The sequence below is a fragment of the Chelonoidis abingdonii genome, chromosome 3 (genome assembly GCF_003597395.2).
Source record: "Chelonoidis abingdonii isolate Lonesome George chromosome 3, CheloAbing_2.0, whole genome shotgun sequence".
Classification (NCBI taxonomy): domain Eukaryota; kingdom Metazoa; phylum Chordata; order Testudines; family Testudinidae; genus Chelonoidis; species Chelonoidis abingdonii.
In genome coordinates, this window is record NC_133771.1 from 189666279 (window position 1) to 189692172 (window position 25894).

The 25894-nt window shown below is 43.1% G+C and overlaps 1 protein-coding gene across 26 annotated transcripts in view; it reads left to right on the plus strand.

Annotated features, from left to right (window-relative positions):
- The window catches only part of NRXN1 (neurexin 1), a 1354235-nt gene that overhangs the window by 887743 nt on the left and 440598 nt on the right, over positions 1-25894 (plus strand). For 4 of the 26 annotated variants that reach the window (XM_075064400.1, XM_075064401.1, XM_075064402.1 and 1 more), the window contains exon 1: positions 3385-3822. The exons of the other annotated variants lie outside the window; for them this stretch is intronic. In XM_075064400.1, the coding sequence (XP_074920501.1) occupies positions 3585-3822 (238 nt within the window). In that variant the 5' untranslated portion in view covers positions 3385-3584. Of the gene's footprint in view, positions 1-3384; positions 3823-25894 lie in introns of those variants that run through there. 26 annotated transcript variants of the gene reach the window in all.

Below are 25894 nucleotides of genomic sequence, written 5' to 3' on the forward strand. Positions count from 1 at the left end.
TCCCCCATTAATCCAACTATACATATAAAATGATGAGCGTCTCAATTAGCTTTACCACTCAAGAAAAGAGTCATTGGATATCTCTAAAAACATCCTCTCAATTGTGCCAGGCAGCGCAGTCAAAGAAGTGAACAGAATGCTAGGAATAATTTAAGAAAGGATTGATAATAGGACAGCTCATCATGTTGCCTTTATTATAAATCCATGTACGCCCACATCTTGAATACTGGTGTGCAAATGTTGTTGCCCCCCTCAAAAAGATATATTGCATTGGAGAGGCTTCAAAAGGGAAACAAATGATTAGGGTATGAACGGCTTCTCTGTTGAGGAGAGATTAATAAGGGACTGGGACTTTTTGATTGGAAAAGAGTGTTTAAGGGATTATGATTGAGGTCTTAAAATCTGACTGGTGTAGAAAAAAGTAATAAGTTAGTGTTGTTTACACTTTCATAACCAAGAATAAGGGTCACAAATGAAATTAATAGGCAGCAAGTTTATTTAAAACAAATAAAAGGAAGTCTTTCTTCACACAATGCACAGTCAACCTGTGGAATTCCTTGCCAGAGGATGTTGTGAAGGCCAAGACCATAACAGGGTTCAAAAAAGAACTAGATAAATTCATGGAGGATAGGTCCATCAATGGCTATTAGCCAGGATGGGCGGGAATGGTGTCCCTTGCCTCTGTTTGCCAGAAGCTGAGAATGAGCAACAGGAGAGGGATCACATGATAATTACCTGTTCCGTTCATTCCCTCTGGAGCATCTGGCATTGACCACTGTTGGAAGACAGGATACCGGGCTTGATGGACCTTTGGTCTGACCCAGTAGGGCCATTCTTATTGTGATATTTGTAAAGCTAGCTACAGCACTCGACCCAAGATTTAAGAATCTGAAATGCCTTCCAAAATCTGAGAGAGATGAGGTAGGGTGCATCTCTCAGAAATCTTAAAAGAGCAACACTCCAGTGCAGAAACTACAGAACCTGAACCATTAAAAAAGAAAATAAACCTTCTGCTGGTAGCATCTGACTCAGTTGATGAAAATGAATGTGCACCGGTCAGCAATGCTTTGTATGGTTTTTGAACAGAACCCATCATCAGCATGGACGCATGTTCCCTGGAATGGTGGTTGAAGCATGAAGGGACATATGAATCTTTACCGCATCTGGCATGTAAATGTTTTGCAATGCCAGCTACAACAGTGCCATGAGAACACCTGTTCTCACTTACAGGTGACATTGTAAACAAGAAGTGGGCAATATTATCTCCTGCAAATGTAAATTAACTTGTTTGTCTGAGTGATTGGCTGAACAAGAATTAGGACTGAGTGGACTTGTAAGCTCTAAAATTTTACATTGTTCTATTTTTGAATGCAGTTTTTTGTACATAATTCTATATTTGTAAATTTAACTTGGATAGCTCAGTAGTTGGGGTATTGGCTTGCTAAATCCAGGCTTGTGAGTTCAATCCTTGAAGGGGCCAATTAGGGATCTGGAGCAGAAATCTGTCTGGGGATTGGTCCTGCTTTGAGCAAGTGGTTGGACTAGATGACCTCCTGAAGTCCCTTCCAACCGTGATATTCTATGATAAAGAGATTGCACTACAGTACTTGTATTAGGTAAATTGAAAAATGCTATTTCTTTTGTCTTTTTTTAGTGCAAACACTTGTAATTAAAAATAAATATAAAGTGAATACTGTACACTTTGTATTGTAACTGAAAATATATCGGAAAATGTAGAAAACAATGGAAAATATTTAAATAAGTGATATTCTATTATTGTTTGACAGTGCAATTAAATGCGATAATTTTTTTTACTTGCCTGATTAATTGCAATTATTTTTTAATCGCTTGATAGCCCTAATAAATATATAATATATATAAATGTTTCTTTAACACCCACTTTTTTTTCTCTCACACATACTCACCCCATAGATCAGAACAGTGCTAAAAGCATAGCAGAAAACAGACAAAAGTCTAGAGTTGCTGGAATAAAGAAAGCTGAAAGTCTGTGTTTAACACACCCTATTATGTCCAGGAATGGCATTGCACGGACTATGGGAATATGCTTCTACATCAGGTGGCGTCTAAAAAGCATCTGAATTTTTAATACATGTTCAGTGAGCTACAATATACCTTGGGAATATCGTTTTCATTTTAATTATATAATTTCATAGTTAAACTTTAAATTTCTTTTTATGGCTTTCTTTATATTGTTTTTAAGAGCAAGAGCATATGTGTTTATGTGCCTATTCAGCATACTAAATTCAGTATTTCAACATATTGGATTAAATCTGCAGCGATGCAGGCAAATGTTTTCTTCCATTGTTTTGTGTCAGCTGTTCCGGTATCAACCCATTTAAATCTCTTTCTTAGTTGTGTTTTGGTTTGCCTAGCTTTTCGCAGCCATACATTGTCAGGGAAAATGGGAACTCTTTGTTAGAAGTGATCTGTGTAATTACCAGCTCATCAAAACAGACGCTTGAGGAGATGGTTAGTGGCAAGCCATGTTCAGCAGACCTGGTTTGAACACCTGGTGGAACAAGTTTAATCCAATGAAAGCCCCCGAAGTCATTCTTTTTAAGCTGTAAGTGAGCTTTCTAGACATCGGCACATCCGACCCGTCGGAGGAGGGGAATGGCGCCCCGCATTAGACTAATTCGTCACCAGAATCTGATAGCAGTTTAGGAGGGGTCGTTTGTGTGTGCTCACCGCACCGCCTGACACAAGTTCCTTTAGTACATGGCGTCTGAAAGGAAGAGGAGAAACGGGGCGAATGGTTTGGAAATGAACCCAGCCTCCTTCTTTAACATAGGCTCGTCCTCTGCATTGCATCCAAGCTTCAGTGATTTGCTGTTCGGAGACTGCAGATTTGCATAGCACTTCTCTTCGCAAGCGTGGTTAGTCCCCCTCCCCCCAGCCCAGCTTCTTTCATAAGGGTGCACTATTCGCCTGAAAACATCCTCGGCTCGGGTATTACTGTCACCACTGAGATCGCCGAAGCAGCCTGCCTGATTCTTGTCTGGCTCTGTATGGGAGTGTGTGTGCGAGCGCGCTGGGCGAGCTTGTTCGCGAGGCTCCCCGGGTCGGGGCTGACTGGAGGGGCGAATAGCAGGGTGAGCGTCTCTCCTTTTTTGGCGCCGGCCGGCGGGCTGCTGCGGATCTCCCGCCCCTTTTTCTCTCGTGGAGCACAAGTGTGGCCTGGCTGGTTCCCCCCGTGGATTACTGAGGAGGAGGAGATGCTCGGCACACTTGTAACTGGGGAACGTTGTCAGTGAGCAGGAGCGCTGGGAACCAGCAGTTGGTTGAGTGGGGGGATGGTTTTGCCCCCTGTCCCTCTCTGCGAAGTCTCGGAACTGACTGGCTTCTCCGCCTCTGACGATGTTTCGGATTGTTTGGGGTAGACGGCGACCTGGACCCAAGGATCCGCGGAAGCTTTTCCCGAAGGAAGAGACGGCTCCCCTGGCTAAGTGAGCTGCGCCCGGCGCTGGGTGCCTCTGTGCGCGCTCTCTCCAAAGTTTGCCACCTTTGCTGTGGCTGCTGCTCCTGCCGGGGACCCCGCGGGCCAGCGCGCCGCGGAGCAGAGAATGGGGGCGCTGCTGAAATGCAGCCCGGAGCCGGGCCCCACTAGCAGTAGCAGCGGCGCAGGAGGGCGCCTGGCCCTGCTCTGGATAGTTCCACTCACTCTCAGCGGCTTCCTCGGGGTGGCGTGGGGCGCCTCCAGTCTCGGTGCTCACCACATTCATCATTTCCATGGCAGCAGCAAACATCATTCAGTGCCTATCGCTATCTACAGGTCACCGGCTTCCTTGCGAGGCGGACACGGTGGGTTAGCTGCCGGTTCGGTAACCCCGAGCTCCGCAGCGGGTGTGCATGTTACTGGTGCTGTTTGTCCGGCCCATTTGCTGTCCGTGAATCACGGTCCTCTTTGTCCTAGTGCCAGTGAGCCACGGGGGCAGGGAGCTACTGTCAATGGTCCACAGGGATCAGAGATCCATAGCGGGCAAGGATCCCAGTGCCAGGGATGTAGAGGGGGCTGAGAGCCACAGTGGGCGGACGCGTGGAGGGGGCAATGTGGGTCACATGCCCCCCCCCATTATCCGTGGAGACTCCCCTGGGGTCGGTCTGAACATGGGCATGTGGGGGGCGGACTTAGGTGACTCGCATTTGTAAATGAAACCTGCCTTCCCCCCCACACCCCCTGCTGCTCAGAAGGAGGGAGAGCCAAAGGAGTCCCCAGCGCAAGGTCCTAGGAGACGCTGTTCGGCTCGGTTGAGTGGGAGCTCCCTCCCAGCTTACTGCAGCCCAGGCTGGGCCAGCTCAGCGGATCGATCACCTCCCGGAGCCGGATTCTCTTGGCTTGGCTCCTCCAGGGGTCCGGCCACATGCAGAGAACAAATCGCAAGTCTGCTGGGCTGGCCCGGTTCAGTTCTGGTTTGCGTGTGCCCTCTGGGATTCCTTGGCACTCTCCAACCCTCGTGCTCTTACCCCCCACCCCAGTCTTCCCTTCTCCGAATCATCAAGTGTCCCTAGGATAAGAAAACTGCCTTTCACTGGGCACCACAGGAGGATGCGGTGGACATTATTCCATGTCACCCTTAGAATTTAACATCAGTAGAGTCAGAGCCAGTGAAACAAAAGATCCCCCAAGTTCAAATGAGCTGGGGACGGGGCGGGAGGTATGTATTGTTTAAAAGGCGTCTAATTATAATGTTTCTTCCAATTAATTACTGTATTTTGGTCTAAAGTACATGAACTAAAACATGGGGCCACTGATTAGACAAAGGATCAGCACAGAAGTAAACATCTAAATATTGAGAGGGGAATATAATGGGTATGCACACCATGACAGCCAGGGAAAGGCAGTAAAGTGACTAAGATGAAATTCTTTCCAAGTCCAAATAAGCTTTTAGTTCAGAATTTACAATGATAGAGAATGGTTTTGGTTTCTAAAGTGAGATATTCCTTTGTACCACACTATGTCTGTGCCTGTCTATGCAAAACTCTTCTGGTTTTTGTTTTGCAAATATAAGCACATGACTATAATATCCATAAATATATGAAACATTAAATATATATTTATGATTAATAAAATCAGTATAAAGACTGCTAAGCATGCAGCTATATTTTAAGGTTTTGAGTGAAAGTCTCCCTTTGCTTGAAAACCCCTGACTTTTGATTAAATTATACAGCTTCATTCTTCATTTTCTCATCTTGCCATGCTTCATTTGCCCTATCATGTGGTGTCATTTACAAGCTTTATAAGGTAACAAACGGATCTTATTGTTACCCTTTGTGTCTTTGTGCAAACTGCCCAGCTGCAGAGATTAGGCAGTTAGGCTACATTAGATTTTTACCAACCTTTAATAATGTCAGTAGATAAGTTTGTAGCAGTTATTTTTAAAATGTCATTTTATGTCTCATATATTTTATTATTAAAGTGTGTAGAAATTACTTTTATACTTTTTTTTGCTAATTAAAATAGTAACATTGAAAGTGTGGTCTAAATCCAGAGTAGCAAGGACATTCAGAGCCCCGCTCTCTTCAATATACCTAGAAATCTCAGAATACTACGTGTTGTACTTAGGTGGGGAAAGCTGACTAATATCTCTTTCTGTTCTATTATTGGACACTTTGTGAAATCATGTAAGAGCTTCTTAACAAATTTAGAGATGGATGAAGGGTGGCGAAAAAAAGAACAAGTAATCAAATCGTCTCCAAAATAGATTTCATTAGACAATGTTTAAAGATGACATACCTTGCCTAATTTTTAAAATTACCTTAAACTCAATTGTAGGTGTGTGGTGAACAAGAGCGGCTCTGCAGGAAGGGAATAAGTTAGGATGAGTACTGTAATAATAATATTATAATATAACAATTAGTAAATTAGTAAGTATTATTATTAATAACAATACATGGTGGAGTTGCCACCCTTTAGGGGGTTGTGATTTTGCAAGATTTAGGGTAGTACATGTCCCACATATCTTGGTGATCAGAATGCATTTCAGAGTGTTTCCCTTAATCCTAAATTACTTTGCTTTTGTGCATTTAAAGCAGACACTCTATCATTTCTCAGTATTTTAAAAACATTTAATTTCTATCATTAATAATTCTCCACTTTCTTCTGTAAGCTTCACTGAGGCATGTCGTCTTCTGGCTGAGCTGGAATGGATGTAGCCCCTGAAGAGCTCAGCAGTGTAGCTTTGAGCATCAGCCAAAGGGGATTGCTTGTGAAAGAGAGATAGACTAGGCCCTCATTCCTTACCCCAGGGACTGAGAGAATTTCCTGTACAGTGCTTGTAGCCCATGCTGGCTTGGGGGTGAGGCAGTGAATTTTGATCCTCAAACTTGCTTTCCTCCAGCAGTGGACTTTGGAATTAGCTCCATTAATTCTTCAGCAGTATTTTCATTCTGATGAAATGTGAACATGTGTAGACATTACAGTCCTTATGGTGACCTCATAACAGTCTTTTTGGCACTGTTACTTGGGTAGTGTTTTCATACAATCACAGAAATTAGAGATAGAAACCACCTGTTAGGATAGGTCAGCTAGCTGATCCCCTGTGAGCAATGTTCTTTCCAATATTGTAATGTTAGGAGTATCAGAAGGAATAAGGTGAGGCCACATTGACTGTGTCCAACAGACTTTAACAAAGCCACAACCCTCACTAGCAGCACCTGCCCCCCCCCCATGGCTGGCAACAGACAGCACTTCACCCCAAAAGAACATCTTATTTCAATCCTATTCCCCCAGCCCCTCTCAAAGCATACCCACCTGGGTCTTGGCCACTCTGGTTTTAAAACATACAAGCAATGGGGCCTTTGCTTTTTGGAAGACACTTCCACAGTCTTGCAGCTCTCACTTCCATGAATATTTTTGCTGGAATTTTGCATTGTATTTTTATGACACATTAACACGTTATTTTATTTTTCAGAAGTGTGCTTAGTAGGCAAATGAGTAGATTTCCAACCATGTAGTCATCTCACCCTTTTTGTCAATGAAGCAATTGAATCCCAACCCCTGTTAACTATTAAAGTAAAAATAAAAGCTAAAATTAATTCAAATGCTTGAGCAAAATTATGTTTTACCCTGTGTTTTGCTTCTCATTAAACTTGTGTCTGTGATGGACTTCTAGAGGGAACCTTCCAGTGAGATTATTCCTCAGCTCTATATGGCAAGTTGAATCCCAGGCACAGTTAGCAAAACTCTGGATCATAATTCCTGTAACAGGAGGAGAGAGGGAAATTGGTGATCTCTCAGAAAAGGTGCTTCCAGACTACTTAGTGTTTGCTAGGGAAAGTGGCCTCTGAATAAGTTTCAGAGCATGAAACACTGATGTTATATACTCACAACTCCCTGTCCTATTTAAGAGGGAGGTTGTTGCATTCTGTAGTAGCTGAAGCTACCACGCACTTTTTAAGGGAAAGTCAAACAGAGTTCATTGCAGTGTCTGTAGATTACAAAAGCACAGGCCCACGGGGGAAAGGTCCACAATAAAAAGGAATGGTATCCTTAAATGGAGAAAGGCAGCCTTTGCCAAAACTGGTATGTGAAAATCCAGGAACAGTGATGGATCCACTTTGAATCCAAGACTGCACATCACATTAGCAAAGATTGGACATATATCCCCTACACAGCTGCCACCATCACTTATCTTTCTCCTGGCTGAAACATCACTTGTATCTCAACTGGATTGAACCTGACCCCAGTTAGCTCCCACCAACTTCTTCACTGGGTGAAGGCATATATCAAATACCAAAGGCCAGATACTAAACTGGTATAAAGGACTTCAATGGAACAATCTCCGTTTACATCAGTTGAGACTCCGGCTCCAATAGTCTGTTTGTAATCTCAGCTGTGTGATGCGCATCACTACATTTTCTAAAATAGTCTGTTGTACTTGACCTTGGATCTTAGAACTTGCAATTTAAGGGCCTCCTGTGTATATTTTTGTTTAAATACAGTAAAAGTAAGAGATAACTAATTGGATCAGTGTGTTTTTGCACACACATTTCACCTTCAGAAATTAGATTAAAAAATACATTTGGTGTTTTCCTAACTGAGCCTCAGTAGTTGTTTGCCCATATCATACGACTAGGCATGATTATGCTTTGTTTAGTTTTTCTGGAAGTTTTTTTAAGAGGTCCATGTTTTAGAGGGATATTTTTCAAAGGCACAAATCTCCCTCTAGAATCCTAAGTGTGTTACATATCTGAATTGTGATACACTAGTAGGGCAGTAGAGGGAAACTTGCTCAATATCTATCTGCACTATGACTGTCTCTATTATATCAGCCCCGAGTTTCATGTGCTCCAAATTTTAAATTGCAGCAATTTAAAAAGGCATCTATAATTGAATCACCATCCAGCCTTTATTAGTGTGTCACACTGTGGGCTGAATCATGCAGCCCTTAATCAGTCTAGATATCCACTGAACTCAATAGGGGTTTTGAGTAGGTCAAGACAGCTGGATTGGGATTATACTACTTCAGTAAAATAATTATAATGATACTGTGAAAAATGAAGTCAAAACAATTTTGGAAGGCATGCTTTTGATGCACTTAAAGTATTTTGTATTCCCTTATGTTTAACAATGAATAAGAAAGTTATGGATGGACTATTTTATTAGACTAGGTAAAATAATAAATGTATAGGGTCACTCTCTTAATTTTTTATCTATTGGAATAACCTGATTACTACTTCTACCTAAAATAGTAATAAAATGCATGTCCTCAGACTAAGTGATATTTTTCAGCTATAAAATTTGTATTACATTTCAGAACAAAGTTTACACTATAGTTACAACACTAAATTTGGTATTAAATTTAAACATTTCAGGGTTTTCTTGCATTTTAAAGCAATGTAATGTGAAGTGGAGATATTTTTCTTGCAGGTTTGAATTATTACTAATTAATTTTGGGGGTATAGAGAGAGTTTTTTCACTAACTCATTTCCAAATACTTACCTAGGTTGCTGGTCCAACTAGTATTCATGCACAGTTGAGGAGCATTCATTCTTTCAGACTGTAACATACAGCCATTTTCTAAATATGGCTTTAAGTTATACATTTTTCTATTCCCTTTCAAAATGTCCAATATGCTGTATCACTCATTTTTCATGTCTACTGCCAAAGTATTAACATAAGTTGGAATACAATGAATAACAAAGCAATCTCAGTCAGCAAAGTGGTTAATTGAGTATGCTGTTAAATATGCATATTATATAGTGTGGTTTCTACAATATTACTCCTGTCAATGTGGCTTGTTAAAGAAGTATACAATCTTTGGTGATGTTGTGAAAAGTCTGTAGAGGATTGCAATCAAAAGCGGAACACTGCTGATGGATTTCTGATAAATATCTTTACACAAGCCCTACTGCCTTAGACATGCACTGTTATTGATTGACTGTGGTGCCTTTACAAAAACTGAATAAATAACAACAGTCTATTGTTGCTTATCAGTAATAGCACTTTTGGCTCAGACTGCAGTAATCATTGTTTTAGATTTAAAACATGTTTTATTGTTTTTTTAATCAAATATTTCAAATATCTTAACAGAAGAAATTAATTTAGTATACAATGTAGTGTTCTTCCTATTGGCTCTAATGTTCAAAAATGGATTTTTGCTGATAACAAACAGTTGACTTAGGTTTAAAGGGAAATTATCCTTCTTTATTTCTGACCAGTGGCAAATGGTATGCAGAGACAAAACTGACAGCAGACTATTATGCACAGTGTGAGTAAGCATAGCCAATTCTGTAGTGGTAATTCAATTTTTTTTCATCTTCTCTCACATAGATGATCATTACAGTGGTTAACTGTAGTATGACATGCTTGATCATTTTATTAAATTTTCAACAAATCATTTAGCTCAAGGTTTACTTGCTCATCTTTCTCCTTTTTCTTGGTTAAAGACTGCAATAGCTCTTAACCTCATTAAATACTCAGAATGACACCACTAGCCTCTTTTATGTCTATCCCTAGCATCACTTCAGTTTTCTTGCTGGCTGTTATTGAGTTTGATGTTCTCAGGTTTGTAGCAGTATTTATGTCAGATGTTTATGAACTGACAACTTCCATTCTAGTTTGCAAATATAGTCTAGGCAGAGCTGATAGATCTTGCCGTGATAATAGGTTGACTTCCAATTGTAGCTGTGATTACAATTAGAGTGGCACAGTCTGATTAGATAAAAGCAAAGTATACTATAACTATCTACACTATATTATAACATTCAAAGTGCTAGGTGCAAGTAAGATGGTCATGTATTTTTTCAGAACTTTAAACATTTTTTTCTCTTTCATGTTCATCTCTGTCTCACACACACACATGAGCTATGTTGTTGAAGAATGTTGTTTGAGTGTTGGCTGAGGACAAGATTTTCTCCCCCAACTTAAAAATAAAAGTCTAAAAGGGTTTTTAAAAATCCCTGCATGGGTACATGGGCTTTGCGAACAGATGTAAGAAACAAAAAGTTGAGTCAAATTTCAATGATAGCATCATTTAGTCAGGGCCGGTGCAAGGAAGTTTTGCGCCCTAGGCGAAACTTCCACCTTGCGCCCCCCCAGCCCTGCAGCAGCTCCTCGCCCTGAAGTATGCCCCCCGTATGCCGCCACGCGCCGGACGAAGCTCCCCACCCCTGGCCCGAGGAGGTCCTGCGGTAACTCCCCACCACCAGCTCACCTCTGCTCGCGTACCTGGCCAGGAGCAAGCTGTCCTGCTCTAATCCTCCTCCCAGGCTATGCGGCGCCAAAACAGCTGATTGGCGCCGCAAGCATGGAGGTGGGAGAAGTGAAGGCAGCAGACTGCGCAGTGGAACCATCCGGCTGCCGGTGGCTACGCTGACCCCAGGCATCGGGTGGCAAATTTGTAGAATTTTGTGGTGCCCAGAACCTGCCCCCAAACTCCACCCCCACTTGCCTAAGGCTCTGGGAGGGTTGGGGGGGGAGCTCTATAGGGTGCAGGTCCGGAGCTGGGGAATTAGGGTGCAGGAGGGGTGCAGGCTTTGGAGGAGTTTGGGTGCTGGTGGCAGGCTCCGGGGCTGGGGCAGGAGGTGGTGTGCAGGAGGGGGTGAGGGGTGCAGGGCTTTGGGATGGTAGTTTGAGTGCAGGCTGGGTGGGGGTGATAAGGAAAGGGTGAGGGGTGCAGGTTCTGGGAGGGAGTTTGGGGGTGACGGAAGGAAGTGTGTGGGAAAGGGGAGTGGTGCACGCTCTGGGAGGGAGTTGCATGCTCTGGAGGGAGTTTGGGGATAGGAGGGAGTGCAGGGGGATGAGGGTTGGGGCTGAGGAGGAGAGGGATCATGATGCAGGATGGGGCTCAGGGCTAGGGCAAGAAGGCTGAGTGTGGGATGAGGGCTGTGGAGCTTGAGGATAGGAGGGGTTCCATGATGTGGGGGTGCTTCCAGGCTGAGAACTACGAGGATTAGGGTGCAAGGGAGATAGGGTTGGGCTGAGGAATGAGGGTTCATGGAAGCGGGGCCAAGGCGCTCAGGAAGAGCAGAGGGTGCAGGAAGATGCAGTAGGGCTGCAGGATAGGAGGTTCATATCGGGGCTGAGGGCTGGGGAAGAGGATTAGGGTGCAGGGGATAGATTGGGGTTGAGATGAGGGATCAAAGGGGGGGGCTAGGGAGGCAGAGAGATAGGGTAGTGGTGTGGGGGGCTGAGGGGTTTGGGGTGTTGGAGAGACTCAGGGCGAGGGCGGAAGCACAGGGTAAGGGCAGCCTGCCCTGCCAGTAGGAGCTGGGGGTCACTAGGACCCTGGGACAGCAGACAGCAGTTCTGCTGGGAGCCGCTCTGCTCCAGCAACAGAAGCAAGCAGGGGAAAGACGCTGCTCTGCTTTCTGTGAGGCAGGGACCCTGCGGGGCGGGAGGGGGGAGACCCGCAGGGGGCCGGGGCCTGATCCAGGCAGGGCTGGGGGAGAGACCCAGCTCCAAATATTGCTGGAGCAGGGCCCCCAGTCCTGAATATTGCTGGTGCTTGAGCACCGCAAACATATAGAACCTGCCCCCTATCAACCCTGGGCTGCTGGCTGCCGCGGCGGCACACTGACCCAGGGGACACCCTTGGCTGCCCACTGCCGATGCCGCCGGCAGTTCAGAGTCCCTCTCGATCCCAGCAGCAGCGGCCGCTCAACCACTTAAAAAAAAATTGGGGGTGCTACTTTTTGGCGCCCCAGATCTTGGCACCCTAGGCAATCGCCTAGTCCACCTAAATGGTTGCACCAGCCCTGCATTTAGTAGCTATTTAGTAGATTGGCCCGAGTAACAGACTTGGTTCTTTGGGGTCAGATACTCCCCTCCATCTCACTGGTACAGACGAGACAAAGCCCTTGGAGACTGGGTGAGGAGAACAGGAGGAGCTGAGCAGTGATGGTGCTGCACATCATTCTGCAGAAATACCACAAAGCTGGGCTCCATGGGCGTGTGGTGGCAGAGAGGATGACATGCTTAGGGCGTCCACCGTGTCTGGTATGCTGTCATGACCAATGAGCAAAGCTCCATGACACAAAGCTGCAATGATGCATTCAGCACAATTCCAAATTCACTGGAGTGTGGAGTTGCCACACTGAGAGGTAGAGGGCGGGGCCAGAAAACCAAGCCTAGGAAGGGATTGACAGGTAACACAAATCCCCAAATGCAGTAGATGAGCCGCATTCAGGCCCCAAGCCACTAAAGGTGAGAGCAAATCACTGTTGAGGTGAAGGAGCCTGTGCCAGTATGCTATATTGCCAAGAGGTGGAGATCACTAACTGCTGCCTATCCAGCATGGCTGAGAGTTGTATAGTTGGGACAGTTATCTGCCAATCTCCAGCCTGTTTCCTCACATTAGGATCATCTGGTGGATTGGGACCTAGTATTGGGGGAAAAAATGAAAATTGTTATCCACTCCTGCAGGTTAATTTTGTGGGAAAGGGTGATTAGGCGCTCCATTTTCCAATCAAATTAAAAATTAATTAGGGGAGAGAGAATGATCAAGTGGAAATCTACTTTATCCAGATCAACTTATGTGACATCATTAGAACTGTATTTTACACTAATGAAAGTAAATGTCACACAACATCAAAGATGATTTTTCTTACTTTAAATATACAAGTCTCTCCAAAAAAAGCAGTTTTTCTAAGAATGAAGAGAGTGTGAGGGTCCAGCAATGGATGTTTTGCCCATGTGAGAACTGCAGCTTTGGAGCCTTAGTAGGGTACTTACATATCCATTTGGAGATAATAAACTGTTAGCCCTTTTCTTCTGCTTTTCACTACAAAGAAGAATGCAAGGCCATGTCTACTTAAAAGTCAGCACAAGCACCCTCCAATTCCAAAGTAGGCTGACTATTTTCCAAATATTAGCAATCACATCCCTTCCCATATGCAGCAGAGTTAATGCTTCTCCAGTCCTTGTTTACTCCTTCATTTAGCTCATATACAGATGTAAATGAGGGGTGTAACGGGATCCCTGGGGAGCAGTCTGGGACTGTGGGACTGCTGTGCCCTCCTGAACTCTCTCCAGCCTAGGCTGTCTCTCACAATGCCTTGATAGTGACCAGCAAACCCCTCCAGGTGCTGTTATCACTCAGCACAACCACATGTGGAGCCCCACACCTAGCTAGATTTCATGAATGCTCCCAGAGCCACTCACAATCACACAGAGAAAGGCACCAGAGCCAAAGCTCCCAGCTCCCTTCACTATACCTCAGGAATATACTGTCTTGTCCTGCTCAAGATGAGCAGTGCAAATGTATTAATTGGTTCAGCACTTTATCAATGGAAGGTGGATATACACCAGCCTTTGCAAAACCTGAGCAGATTTACCACACATTTCAGACAAACTCACTGGTAAAGATAAACAGCTTAACAAATTTATTGACTACAAAAGATAGATTTTAAGTGATATTAAGTGGCAGGCAAAAAGTCAGAGCTAGTTACCAAAAGAAAGCAAATATAAGCACGCAGTCTAAACTCTCAAACCTATTAGACTGGGCAACATCTAGATTAAGCGATTTTTCTCACCCCACTAGATATTGCAGTTCATAGTACACAGATTTCACCCTTGAAATCTGGGCCAGTCCCCTCAGTTGGAGTTTTCAGAGTGTCCTCGTTGCTTGCAGCGTAGGTGGGTGAAGGAGAAAGGCGAAGTATGGGCCTGCTCTGTTCTGTTTTATACCCTCAGTCCCATGTGCTTGGGGAACACACAAGTCCAGGCATGTCTGGGGTTTCCCCAATTTACAGCACGTTTTATCGACAACCATACAACACAATTCTCATGACTTCATATGCATTAATGATACACATATATGGACAGAGAAATTACTTTCAGCAGATTATAACCTTTCACCTGATACCTTACAAGGCATGCTTTATATGCAAGATCACAGAGGTGTGAAGAAAGTATAGGGTACGTTTATTCTGCAGCTGGGAGGCATGACTGCAGCATGTGTAGACCTACCTGAGTTATCTTTGATCTAACTAGATCAAAGATAAATCGAGTAAAAATGGCTGTGAAGCCCTGGCTGAACAGGTGGCTGCATGGGCTATCCCCTCCCTTCCCACCCAGGTCCCTGGGTACATGCTTGAGCACGTGCTGCCCATGCTTCTGCAGCTTCACTGCTATTGTTACTTGAGCTATATTTAATCTAACTTAGGGGAACATCTACACTGGAGCTGGAAGTGTAATTGTGCAATGGAGACTATAACAGCATAACTGTGCTAGCACAACCCCACAGCATAGGCACAGCCTATGCCAAAGGAAGGGAATATGCCAGTGCAGAAAAAACACCTCCCCAGATGACAGTCACAGCATTCTTCTGTCAACACAGCTGCATCTGCACTGGGGGTTAGGTCGAAATATTGGTCAGGTGTATTTTTTCACACCCTGAATGACTTAACTTTTAAGTACAGACCAAAGCTAACTCTGTTCTATCTAGCATGTTAAACAAGCAATATGGCCAGAGTAGCACTGGCGATGGCTCAGGCTAGCCACCTGAGTATGTACCTATGATTTCAGACAGTCTTGTAAACAGAACATAACATAAGAACGGACATACTGGTTCAGACCAAAGGTCCAGCTCACCCAGTATCCTGTCGTTCAACAGTGACAATGCCAGGTGCTTCAGAGGGAATGAACAGAGCAGGTAATCATTCAGTGATCCATCCCATCACCCATTCCCAGCTTCTGGCAAACAGAAACTATGGACACTTCAGAGCATGGCTTTACATCCCTGCCTATAACTAGCTAATAGCCATTGATGGACCTATCCTCTATGAATTTATCTAGTTCTTTTTTGAACCCTGTTATAGTCTTGGACATCACAACATCCCCTGGCAAAGAGTTCCACAGGTTGACTGTGTTGTGTGAAGAAATACTTCCTTTTGTTTGTTTTAAACCTGCTGCCTATTAATTTCATTTGATGATCCCTACTTCTTGTGTTATGAGAAGGAGTAAATAACACTTTCTTATTCACTTTCTCCACACCAGTCATGACTTTATAGACCTCTATCATATCCCCCCTTAGTCATCTGTTTTCCAAGGTGAACAGTCCCAGTGTTCTTAATCTTTCCTCACATGGATGCTGTTCCATACTCTTAATCATTTTTGTTGCCCTTCTCTGTACCATTTACATTTCTAATAAGGGCTGGCTCCAGGCCACAGCATGCCAAACACGTGCTTGGGGCAGCACGCCGTGGGGGTGCTCTGCCAGTTGCTGGGAGGGCGGCAGGTGGCTCCGGTGGAGCTGCCGCAGGCGTGGCTGCGGACGGTCCGCTGGTCCCGCAGCTCCGGTGGACCTCCCGCAGACAGAGCCATGGGACCATCAGACCCTCCTCAGAAACGTCTGCGGGAGGTCCACCAGAGCCACGGGACCGGCAAGCAGCAGAGCGCCCCCCGCAGTGTGCTGCCGTGCTTGGGGTGGCGAAATTGCTAGAGCCGGCCCTGTTTCTAATATATCTTTTTTGAGACGGAGTGACTACATCTGCACACAATATTCAAAGTGTAGGAATACCATGAATTTATATAGTGACATTATGATATTTTCCTAATGATTCCCATCATTCTGTTAGATTTTTTGACTGCTGCTGCACACTGAGTGGATGTTTTTGGAAAGCTATCTACAATGGCTCCAAGATCTCTTTCTTGACTGTTAACAGCTAATTCAGATCCCATCATTTTATATGTATAGTTGGGATTATGTTTTCCAATGTGCATTACTTTACATTTATCAACATTGAATTTCATCTGCCCTTTTGTTGCCCAGTCACCCAGTTTTGTGAGATCCATAGTCTGCTTTGGACTCAACTATCTTGAGTAGTTTAGTATTATCTGCAAATTTTGCCACCTCACTGTTTACCCCTTGCACAAGCCTCCACCTAAATAGCATCACTGTTATTTTTAGCTTGCTAGTTTGAACTGAGCTAGCAGATGTACACCTACACAAGATAGGAAGTACACCTTCTATCTGCAGAGTAGACTTAGTCTTAGATCAAAGTTAGTTCAGGTATGACATATGTGCTTCAATCACATCATCCGATTGCTGAGCAGACCAATCATCAGGTGCTTTTCCCTCCCATCAAACCAGGTTAACTTGCATTCCTGGGTCACAAGAATTGGTGGACTTTAGCACCAAGACCAATACTAGAAATCCCATAGAGGGTTAGGAGAGAAATGGCCACCTACACTGGTTCCTCTACACTGGCTAGCAGAGGTAAACAGGCATGAGGAAACCACAGTGTGGAGAAGAGGCTCTTGCTGCATGTGTTCTTCCTGTGTTCCCAGAGAGAGTGGACTCAATAATGCTTCCCTCTGTAGTCAGTGACAAAATTCCCATTAACTTCAGTGTTTGTATGGGGAGATCTATTGTGCCTGCATCAGATACCATGCATCTCATACCTGCTGCATAGGAGATACCTTTTCTTTTCCCAAAACAATCTAGCCTTAAATTAGAGAGTAAAATAATGCAAATAATAGAGCAAATAGAGGTGTTTGGAGACACATGGTTGATGTAATCAATTGGTCTGTTTGCTTAATTTCACAAATCAGGAATTTGGAATTAAAAACATTCAGGGAGAATAATGAACTTTCAGATGTAGGGAAAATACATTATTCTTAGTTTAAATAAATGGTCTTTTTTAACTTCTTGAAAGTGCAGTGTTCCCCAAGAACAGCATGGGAGCACTAGACCCTTAATTTTGCCAAGAGGACAAACATTTAAGAAGTAGAAGACTGAGCCCCTCTTCTCAGTAACCTCACTTACTCACTAATTTTCTCTTTTATGTTTTCCATCACACAGACCTTAACTGAGTGGCCCACTCTAGTTGAACAGGCCATCCCAGACCTTAAAATTGAACAAGGCCAGATTTCGAGTTGGTCACAGTAGGCATGTGCCTAGGGCACTGGAGTTCTAAAGACACCTAAAAGTTAAAAGTGGGCTCCTGGCACAGAATGGTAGCCACCCAGTGTGTGGGGCTGGCACATGGTGAGCATCTGAGTCAGCCCACCTGGGGGCACTGTGATCTGCAGCCAGGTGGGGCGCCTGCTAAAAGTGCTGGGAGTTTTCCAGCCCCTTCCAAATCTTGGCCGCGCCACTGCCTGCGCCCTGTGCCAGAGATGGAGAGGGAGGGGAGTGGTTAGTGTCCTGCATGGCAGAGTTGGAGAGTGACTGCCAAGCCTGGCTGTGGAAGAAACAGAAGATATCCAGGGACCACTTGCCATGCAGAGAGGTACAGTACCTCCCTTGCACCTTACCTGGGGTGAGTGGGATGCATCCCGGTCAGGCTGGGAGCGCCTCTCATGGTGGAGCATTTCATGTCTTTCCCTGGAGACTGTTCCCTGTCTGCCCCCGCTGCCCTTGGGCTGTTCTGCCTACGGAATGGGGAGCTGGGTTGGGCACTGCTGCTTTGAGGGCTGCTGTGGGAAGGAACGGGGCCAGTATATTTTGGCAAGCACAGATCTGATACAATATGAAGTAAGTTTCAGGTTCATATTGGTGCAGTGTCAGCTGTAAGCAGGGGGAGGGGCACTGAAAATGCTGTGCCTAGGGGTGCATAAGGTGTAAATCCGGCCCTGATAATGGCATTAAAATATTTATGTAAACATGGTAACTGATTTTACATGCTTCCAGGGTGAAATGCTTTCGACAGAAAGTCACATGATCCCATGTATCACTTATGGTGTCAAAATTGGGTTTAGGAGGGACTGAAAAGTGGTGCTTGAACCTCATGCTGGCCCTCTGTACAAGGATGAAGTTCAGCCTAAGTCTCTAGCCCACAGGATCTCAAAGTTAGATAATAAATGTGCAAGATTCTGCCAGATTTACTCAAGCAGCTTTGGCTTCAGTCCCATTGACTTCAGCGGGACTGTTGTGAGACTTAAGGACTGCAGGGTCAAGCCCACTGACAATGGAATGAGCAATACAATATGGGGTGTTGAATTATGTAATTTACTGGAATTTTTTTTAATATTCAGTGGGGCTTGGTACTGAATCTTGCTTTAAAGAAATATCCAGTACACAAGGAATAGGGGTGAAGTCAGTAGAGTACTGTACTATAGAAATGGTTCTAAAAACGATTTGGAATTAAATGTCTATAGTCAAGGAATTCACAACACAGTTTTGGAGGGTGGAGTGAAAAAGACTTTAAGCCACCACTGTGCTGTGTGATGCACTAGGCTGGCTTTCTGCCCTAAATTAGAACTGCCTTAGTGATGCATTAATTTGTGTTGGTTGCTAATGGCCCTAAGACAGCCAGGGTCAGCAGGCTACAGGGAACTTTTTCTTCCCATGGTCATGGCCCTAAGGCTGGCAGCCAGTGTGTAGGTGTTATAGGAAGCTGGCTAGTGGAGGATCCCCCTATGCTGGAATGTTCCTTTTGCAGTCAGCTATGCAGGCTTTAGGTCTGTTTTATGCTCCAATGGAGCAGACCCCAATGGAGAATCTAAGGCAGGGGTGGGCAAACTTTTTGGCCCGAGGGCCACATCTAGGTGGAGAAATTGCATACAGGGCCATGAATGTAGGCTGGAGCAGGGGATTGGGGTGCGGGAGGGAGTGTGGGGTGTGAGAGGGGGTGTGGGGTGCAGGAAGTGGCTCAGGGCAAGGGTTTGGGGCAGAGGAGGGGTGTGGAGTGTACAAGGGGGCTCAGGGAAGGGGATTGGGGTGCCATGGGGGTGGCAATTCCACGGGCTGGATCCAAAGCCTTGATAGGCCAGATCTGGCCCACGGGCCATAGTTTGCCCACCCCTAATCTAAGGCATAACATTTAGCAGAGATTCATTTCTTTTCTATAAGTGCTTTTGACTATCCTATAGGTTTTTGTTCCAGGGAAGTAATCCTCCACGAAACTCCATACCATGGATTAAAACAGTTATAGAATAGTCATTATTTAAATTCTATGGGACTTTTCTACAAGGACCAAATTACTCCTCAACATTGTTGGTATTTTTTCAGGTCACAAAATATCTTTTATCTTAAGTAGGGCTCCCTTCTGTACATAATAGGATATTAATATCGGTGTTAAATATTAATGGTAGAACATATGAGGATAAGTAAAGTATTTTAAGGATTGTGAAAAGTCAGTAAGGAAAGTGAGATAAACTGGAAAAAAGTTCAGATTTACTTTAATGTTTAGGGAATTTAATTTTTAAAATAATAAATAATATTTTTTAAAGAATGTGAAATATAGTGTTTTAGTTCCTTTTAAAATTGAAAAAAAACAGTTTTTTAAATATTATATGCTCAACATTTTTCCTTTGTAACTGCATAGCATTGATTATAGATTAATTTGTATGGGCCAAAATGCTGCTACTCATTTATACCAGTGCTTCCTCACTGCCATTACTGGGATTGCAACAAGGAAAAGGTCCAAATCTGCTCCTGTTGAAGTTGGTGGAAGTTTTGCTGCTGATCTCAATGAGATTAAGATTAGGATTGAAGTGGCATCAGAATTTGGCTTTTAAATTCCCATTCTTCAAACATTTCTGCATGCAAGTAAACATGTGACTACTCACATGCACAAGGTTACTCACGTGAGTACATGTGTGCATGGTCAAGGCTTGAGGATGTACATTTTAGATTAAACCTGTGTTCTTCCAAAACTAAAATGCACAAGAACATTTTTAATGATTAATTGGGGAGATGGGAAATTCTAATGCCCAAATTGTTACAGTTATATTACACAATGTTACTATTTCAAAATGCAACAGCTTTAATTTTTGATTTGAAATAATAGGTTTCACAGTGATAGTTCTAAAATAGCATTCAAACAGTTGCTGCTGTTCTGTTTCCAAAACATGTGTTTTTAATACCGACATGCTTATAATAAAAAAGCCATCGTTCACCTAGGTTTGAAGCCAGATCATTTTTATGATGTTGATTTTTAACTTCTGAAACAATAATCTTTTTTTTTTTTTTATCTTTAGGCCACAAAGTTTACTTCTCTTTGCTCAGCACAATTTGACAGCTTTAGCTGCTGATGTCTGACATAAGAGAACCTAGTAAAATTTACTTGATAACTAAGCTGCTATAGCACTTTGAAGAAGTTCATGAAGAAAGATTTATAGCAAAATCTGTTTTACAACAGAAAAAACGGTACCATTTTAAAGTAAGATTCTAACTTTTTAGTGTAAAGGGCTTTGTAAAGCAGTATATAGTTAAACACAAACAGGTTGATGTCATTGCAAAAAAGAGACAGACAAATGTTTTATTTATTATATTTACAGGGATAGTTATTTTAAATGTGTGAGTCTGACTGTCCAGTCATTTACACTGGTGTAAATCAGGAGTAACTCTGTTGATGTCAGTGGAGTTACACAGGTATAAAAATGGAGTGAGTGTGAGAAGATGCCCCACATAAGACCTCAAAGTAGGTGCACTGAGTTGGCGCATATGCTTTCAGTTAGCTCTTTACATAGAGGTGAATTTCACCCACTGTGATCATATAATCTCTGTTAAAGAAATGCACACATAACACGTGGCTCATTAACATAGATGTAATTGAGCAAATAAAAGTGTTTTAGGATTTTGTAAATATTTTCTGTTTATATGGTGCCTTTAATCTCTGATGGCTGCTTGGTACTCACCTTCCCCTTTTTCCATTTTACAAATGTGTGGATATTCATAGATGGAAGTACAAGTAAAGATTATGTTTGATGTAGGAGTGGAGTTACATATGCAAATAATAGCTTGTGTGTGATGCTACACTATAATTAAGAAGGGAGGAGGAAGAATATTCATTGTAGCTAAGTAATTCTCTGTATACATTTCAGCTGTGATCAGTACAGTGCTGCCAAAAGACAAAGTTTCCAAATGTCTGTGTTAAAACAAAACTAAGCTGCACCCCCCCAAACCACTGGCCTTTGGTAGATATTTTCTTCCTTGATTCTACCTGTACTCATATATGGTACTGTAGTATCTGAGCATATATTGATACATCTATCCTCACAGGACCCTTCCAAGGAAGTATTATCCCTATTTTACAGTTGGAAACTGAGACACAGAGGATCAGATTATCACTGGTGTTCCTTTTGGAATGGCTCAAAAGAGTCAGAAAGCTACTGAATTCTCCTCAGCTGAGAATTCCCACTGTGCCACTCTCCCACTTGGCCATGGTGTAGTAGTTATGTCAGGGCATTGGCAGAACATGTTATATTCAGTGGTGTAAGTTAGTGAAGACTCCAGACTGCTGTAGCCTAAGCCATGGCTCAGGGTTGTGTAGATCTGCTCTGAGGATCAGGGAGCCATAACCAACTCCCTGACATCCCCTTCTCTAACAGCTGTATCAAACAGAAACTCAGCAGAGCAGAGAATATAGGCTGGAGAAGTTAAGGACTAGATTGTGTAACCCTTATTTAAGTTTTTAGCAGTTACTCACACGTGCAGTCCCATTGACATGTGAGTAACTTTTATCAACATGAATGTTGCACAGTCTAACTCTAAGATCACAGAGGGAGTCTGTGACAGAGGCAGAAATTAAAGATCTCTTGAGTCCCGTTTTATTGTTGTCATTTATTTATATTGTGGTAGGGTTTAGGAGACCCAATCCTGGGCAAGCACTCTGTTTTCTAAGCACTGTACAAACACCATTCTTCCTCCCTGTCAGCATGTGAGTTGTGTGGTGGAATTAGCAGAACTGAACTATGAGAAAGATGATACATATAGATAACTGGAGAACTGATCAAGCAGCAAGATCATATCCTTGGATGCAAAAAAAAAAAGTGCTTACATTAAAAGGAAGAGCTTCCCTCTCACATTAGTTTGTACCTTTTCCCATATTATGCCTTTCCAATGGTTTATATTGGCGTCCATCTGTATTATTTCTGAATAAGGGCATATATCTAGCTGTAAAAAGGATATAAAATACTACCCTTTGTGTATAGTAAATGAACAAAACAGTTCTTCCAGGCCTTCACAAGTTAGACATACCCATCTTTCTACCAATGGCAAATCTTTGCAAGCTCAAGTTTTCAAAAGGTCATAAAGAGATGTCATTAGTGTCATAGTCTGCTTCTTGTCCTGCAATCTCAGGACACATTCTACACATTGTCTGATGTCTATTATTTGAGAGGTGCAATCATGATATATTGAGCCTAGATTCAAATTGGTGGATCGCCATCCTGGTTCTGCCACCAGAGGGTTTTTCCTGACACTGTTTGCCATTTTGCTGTTGTGTATATATTTAGTTGCTATGTGAGTTTGTGTCTCATAGTCAGTATACTTTGTATTTTCTCTTTTTTCCATGTGTAGATGTGAATGGAGTGAGGATTTCATGCATTGCTTTGGGTCATTGGTTTTAGATGGTGATGACACTGGGACTTTTCTTTTCTCTGGCTTTAGGATTGTTCACAATCTACTACGATGATGACACAGGTCATTATTTACCCAAAATACTGGGGTATGGCTACATCATTTCTCTAAAACTCAGCCCTGTGGCTTGCAGTAATTTTTGCTTGACTTGCATGTGAAGAGCACAAGTTATTGCTCCTAAGGTCAGCCTTAACTTTTGCTTGGTCTTCAAACACCTGATTCCTGGCTCTGAGAGTTTGTTTCTTTTAATCTCCTCCTATTTAAGGATATGTCTGCACTGTCCTCAGTTTAGCAGGACACTGTAGGCACAAAGTTAAAGATCCATAACCCTCTTCAAACAGGATTTATATTAGTTAGAGCTACAAAGCTTTAAGTTCATGCCACCTGGAGGAATTACAGCACAGCACTTTGGTTCACCCTGCTATTCACTGCCTCCCCCATAGTCTGAACTATAGGGCACGATAGACGTGTCCTAAGTAAAAGATGAGAAACAGGTAAATAGAACAGACAGGCAAGAGAGCAGAAGAAAACTGTCATCTGCTGCTCACAGTGCCCTGAAGAGTGAATCTCAGTAGTTGTGTAAAATTAGTAAACTATTATTGTCAAGCTAAAATTTCTATAATACCACACTGGAGTGGACAGATAGGTGCTGTGCTTCTGCCAGGATGGGCAGAGAGTGGAGCTGGAGACTGCAACTTGAACTCAAGTGTTTCCCTTCAGGGTGCAATGGCGTTGAGGCCACTCCAGTCCTTCCTATGGAAGAGACATCTCACAGTCTGGGAAAGGATTCCTTTCCTCTGCAGTGGCTGGTGCACTGGTGACAGGCTTTGGGGAGCTAAGACTTAATCCAGTTCCCATTGATTTCAGTTGTATTCTTGCCCTTGATCAGACACTAAGCAATTAGGGAGCTTTACACTTGGCTCATGTAGAGCTTCTGTTTAAGAGATTTTCTAGTACAACTTTTTGTGTTATAGGGCCAAATTTTGCTATCAGTTGTATTGGTGCAACCCCTGTGACTTTAGCAGGGTAGCATAGATGTAACAGCAGAATTTGGGTTGAAGTTTGGTGAGGTTAAATATTTTCAGAATGCTATTTTCTCACATATGGTATAATTTTTTAAATGTATGTTATAAAAGCAAATAATAAATAAAAACAATATGAGACCGAACCCACAATTAAACAAAAAGGAACAGAGATCCATCCTCAACTCTTTGAGGAACAAATATTATCTGCAAATCCTTCTAATTTCATAAATATTTATTTAGCACATGCCTATAAGCTCAATTTATTACATCATATTCTCTTGTGTTTATGAAAGGACCCCCCATATTTTATCAAATTCCAGAATTTTTTGATTAATGGTACAGACATTTTCCCCAGGGTGGTGCAATCCATCATGCCTCTAATCCAATTTTTAAGTAAAGGTATTCTTAGATCTCTTTATAATAGAGCTATTCTTCTTCTTGCTATAGTTACATTGCTTCTGCCTGTTTTCTCAGGGAAAGAATTAAGATTTAGCAGTGATATATTCCCCAAGAAACACAGATGAAGGACAAAATCTCCCATTAACTTAGAAACACTTTCATTACCTCTTCATCAGAAACCATTAATTCTTGGGCAAGTACTTACCAGTATATTTAAAAAAAACCCCTTTCTCTTAGATTTCAGCGGAGACGTCCAACTAAATGTTCTGGATTTATTTTGCCTAATTGGCTTGCAGTTAAATGTATGTGATGAAGGCACTGGAATTAAAATGTATGTTTAATGTTTACAGATAGCTCTTTTAAAGGGGTCAATATATTGCCATGTTTTGTCATTGTGTCTTAATTCTAAATCAGATTCCCATTGTCTCTGTATTTGTCTTTTACAATCAATCAGCAACAGATATAACATCGTTGAGCATTTACCTTTTTAATTATCTGTTCAGTTATATTAAATTCTGGTAAGAGTAAAGCAGTTCCCAATTTCTCAGTGATCTCTGGTTTTATTTGATGGTATCTTAAGAAATGGAAACCAAGTCTGTTGCAGAATTGGCTATGAGGAACTTCTCAGAGCCACACTCCTGCTATGCATTGTCAGAGTTCTACTAATCACTAGTTTCTCATCTGGTGCTAGATTTAAGAGTGTTGTGGATTCAAAGTGCTAGACTTTGGTCAGTAGATTAGTCTTCGTTCTGATCTGAATGTACACAGATTATCATGCTACTGGACACTGGCTCTATGGCAGGGGTTCTCAAACTGAGGCTTGGGACCTGTCTGGGAGTCATGAAGTTATTACATGGAGGGATTGCGAGCTGTCAGCCTCCACCCCAAACCCTGCTTTGATTCCAACTTTTATAATGGTGTTAAATATATAAAAAAAACTCTTTTTAATTTATAAGGGGGGGTCGTACTGAAAGGCTTGCTATGTGAAAAAGCGGTCACCAGTACAAAAGTTTGAGAACCATTGCTCTATGGCAGGTTATTTGGGTAGTATGATGGATCATCTTATTTTAGAAGCCAAACTAGCCAGGTCCCTAAATAGGTACACACCGTATAGTGAGTGTAGGTACTACCCACTAAATCTGGATCATTGCATCTGAAATGTAGGTCCAGTACTAGAAAACACTACACCTTATAAGAGAGAGTAATTGGTCCTGATTAAAAGAAAAACTGGAATTGTGGCTGCAAGGCAAACTGTATCCCATTCAGGGACAGTGCCAGCCTCTTCCCGGTGGAGGGGCTGAGGTAGGCCATGCCCCTCTATGTGACTCTGCCCTTTGCTCCTCCTAAGTTCCAGTCCTGCCTACTCCTCCCCACCCCCTTCCCTGAAACTCTCCCTGACTGGGGCTGCGGCTGTTCTTCAGCTCCCCACTGTCCTTTGACTGCTCACAGCCGGTAACGCTGCCAAAGTGGGTGGACCTGGCTCTGGGGCTAGGGTTGCCAGGCATCTGTTTTTTGACTGGAACACCCCGTTGAAAAGGGACCCTGGTGGCTGTAGTCGGCATTGCTACCCAGGCCATTAAAAGTCTGGTTGGCGGCGCAGCAGGAATCCGAGGCTAAGGCAGGCTCCCTGCCTGCCCTGGCTCCGTGTGGCTCCCAGAAGCAGCTGCCAGGTCCTGCAGCCTCTAGATGCATGGGCTG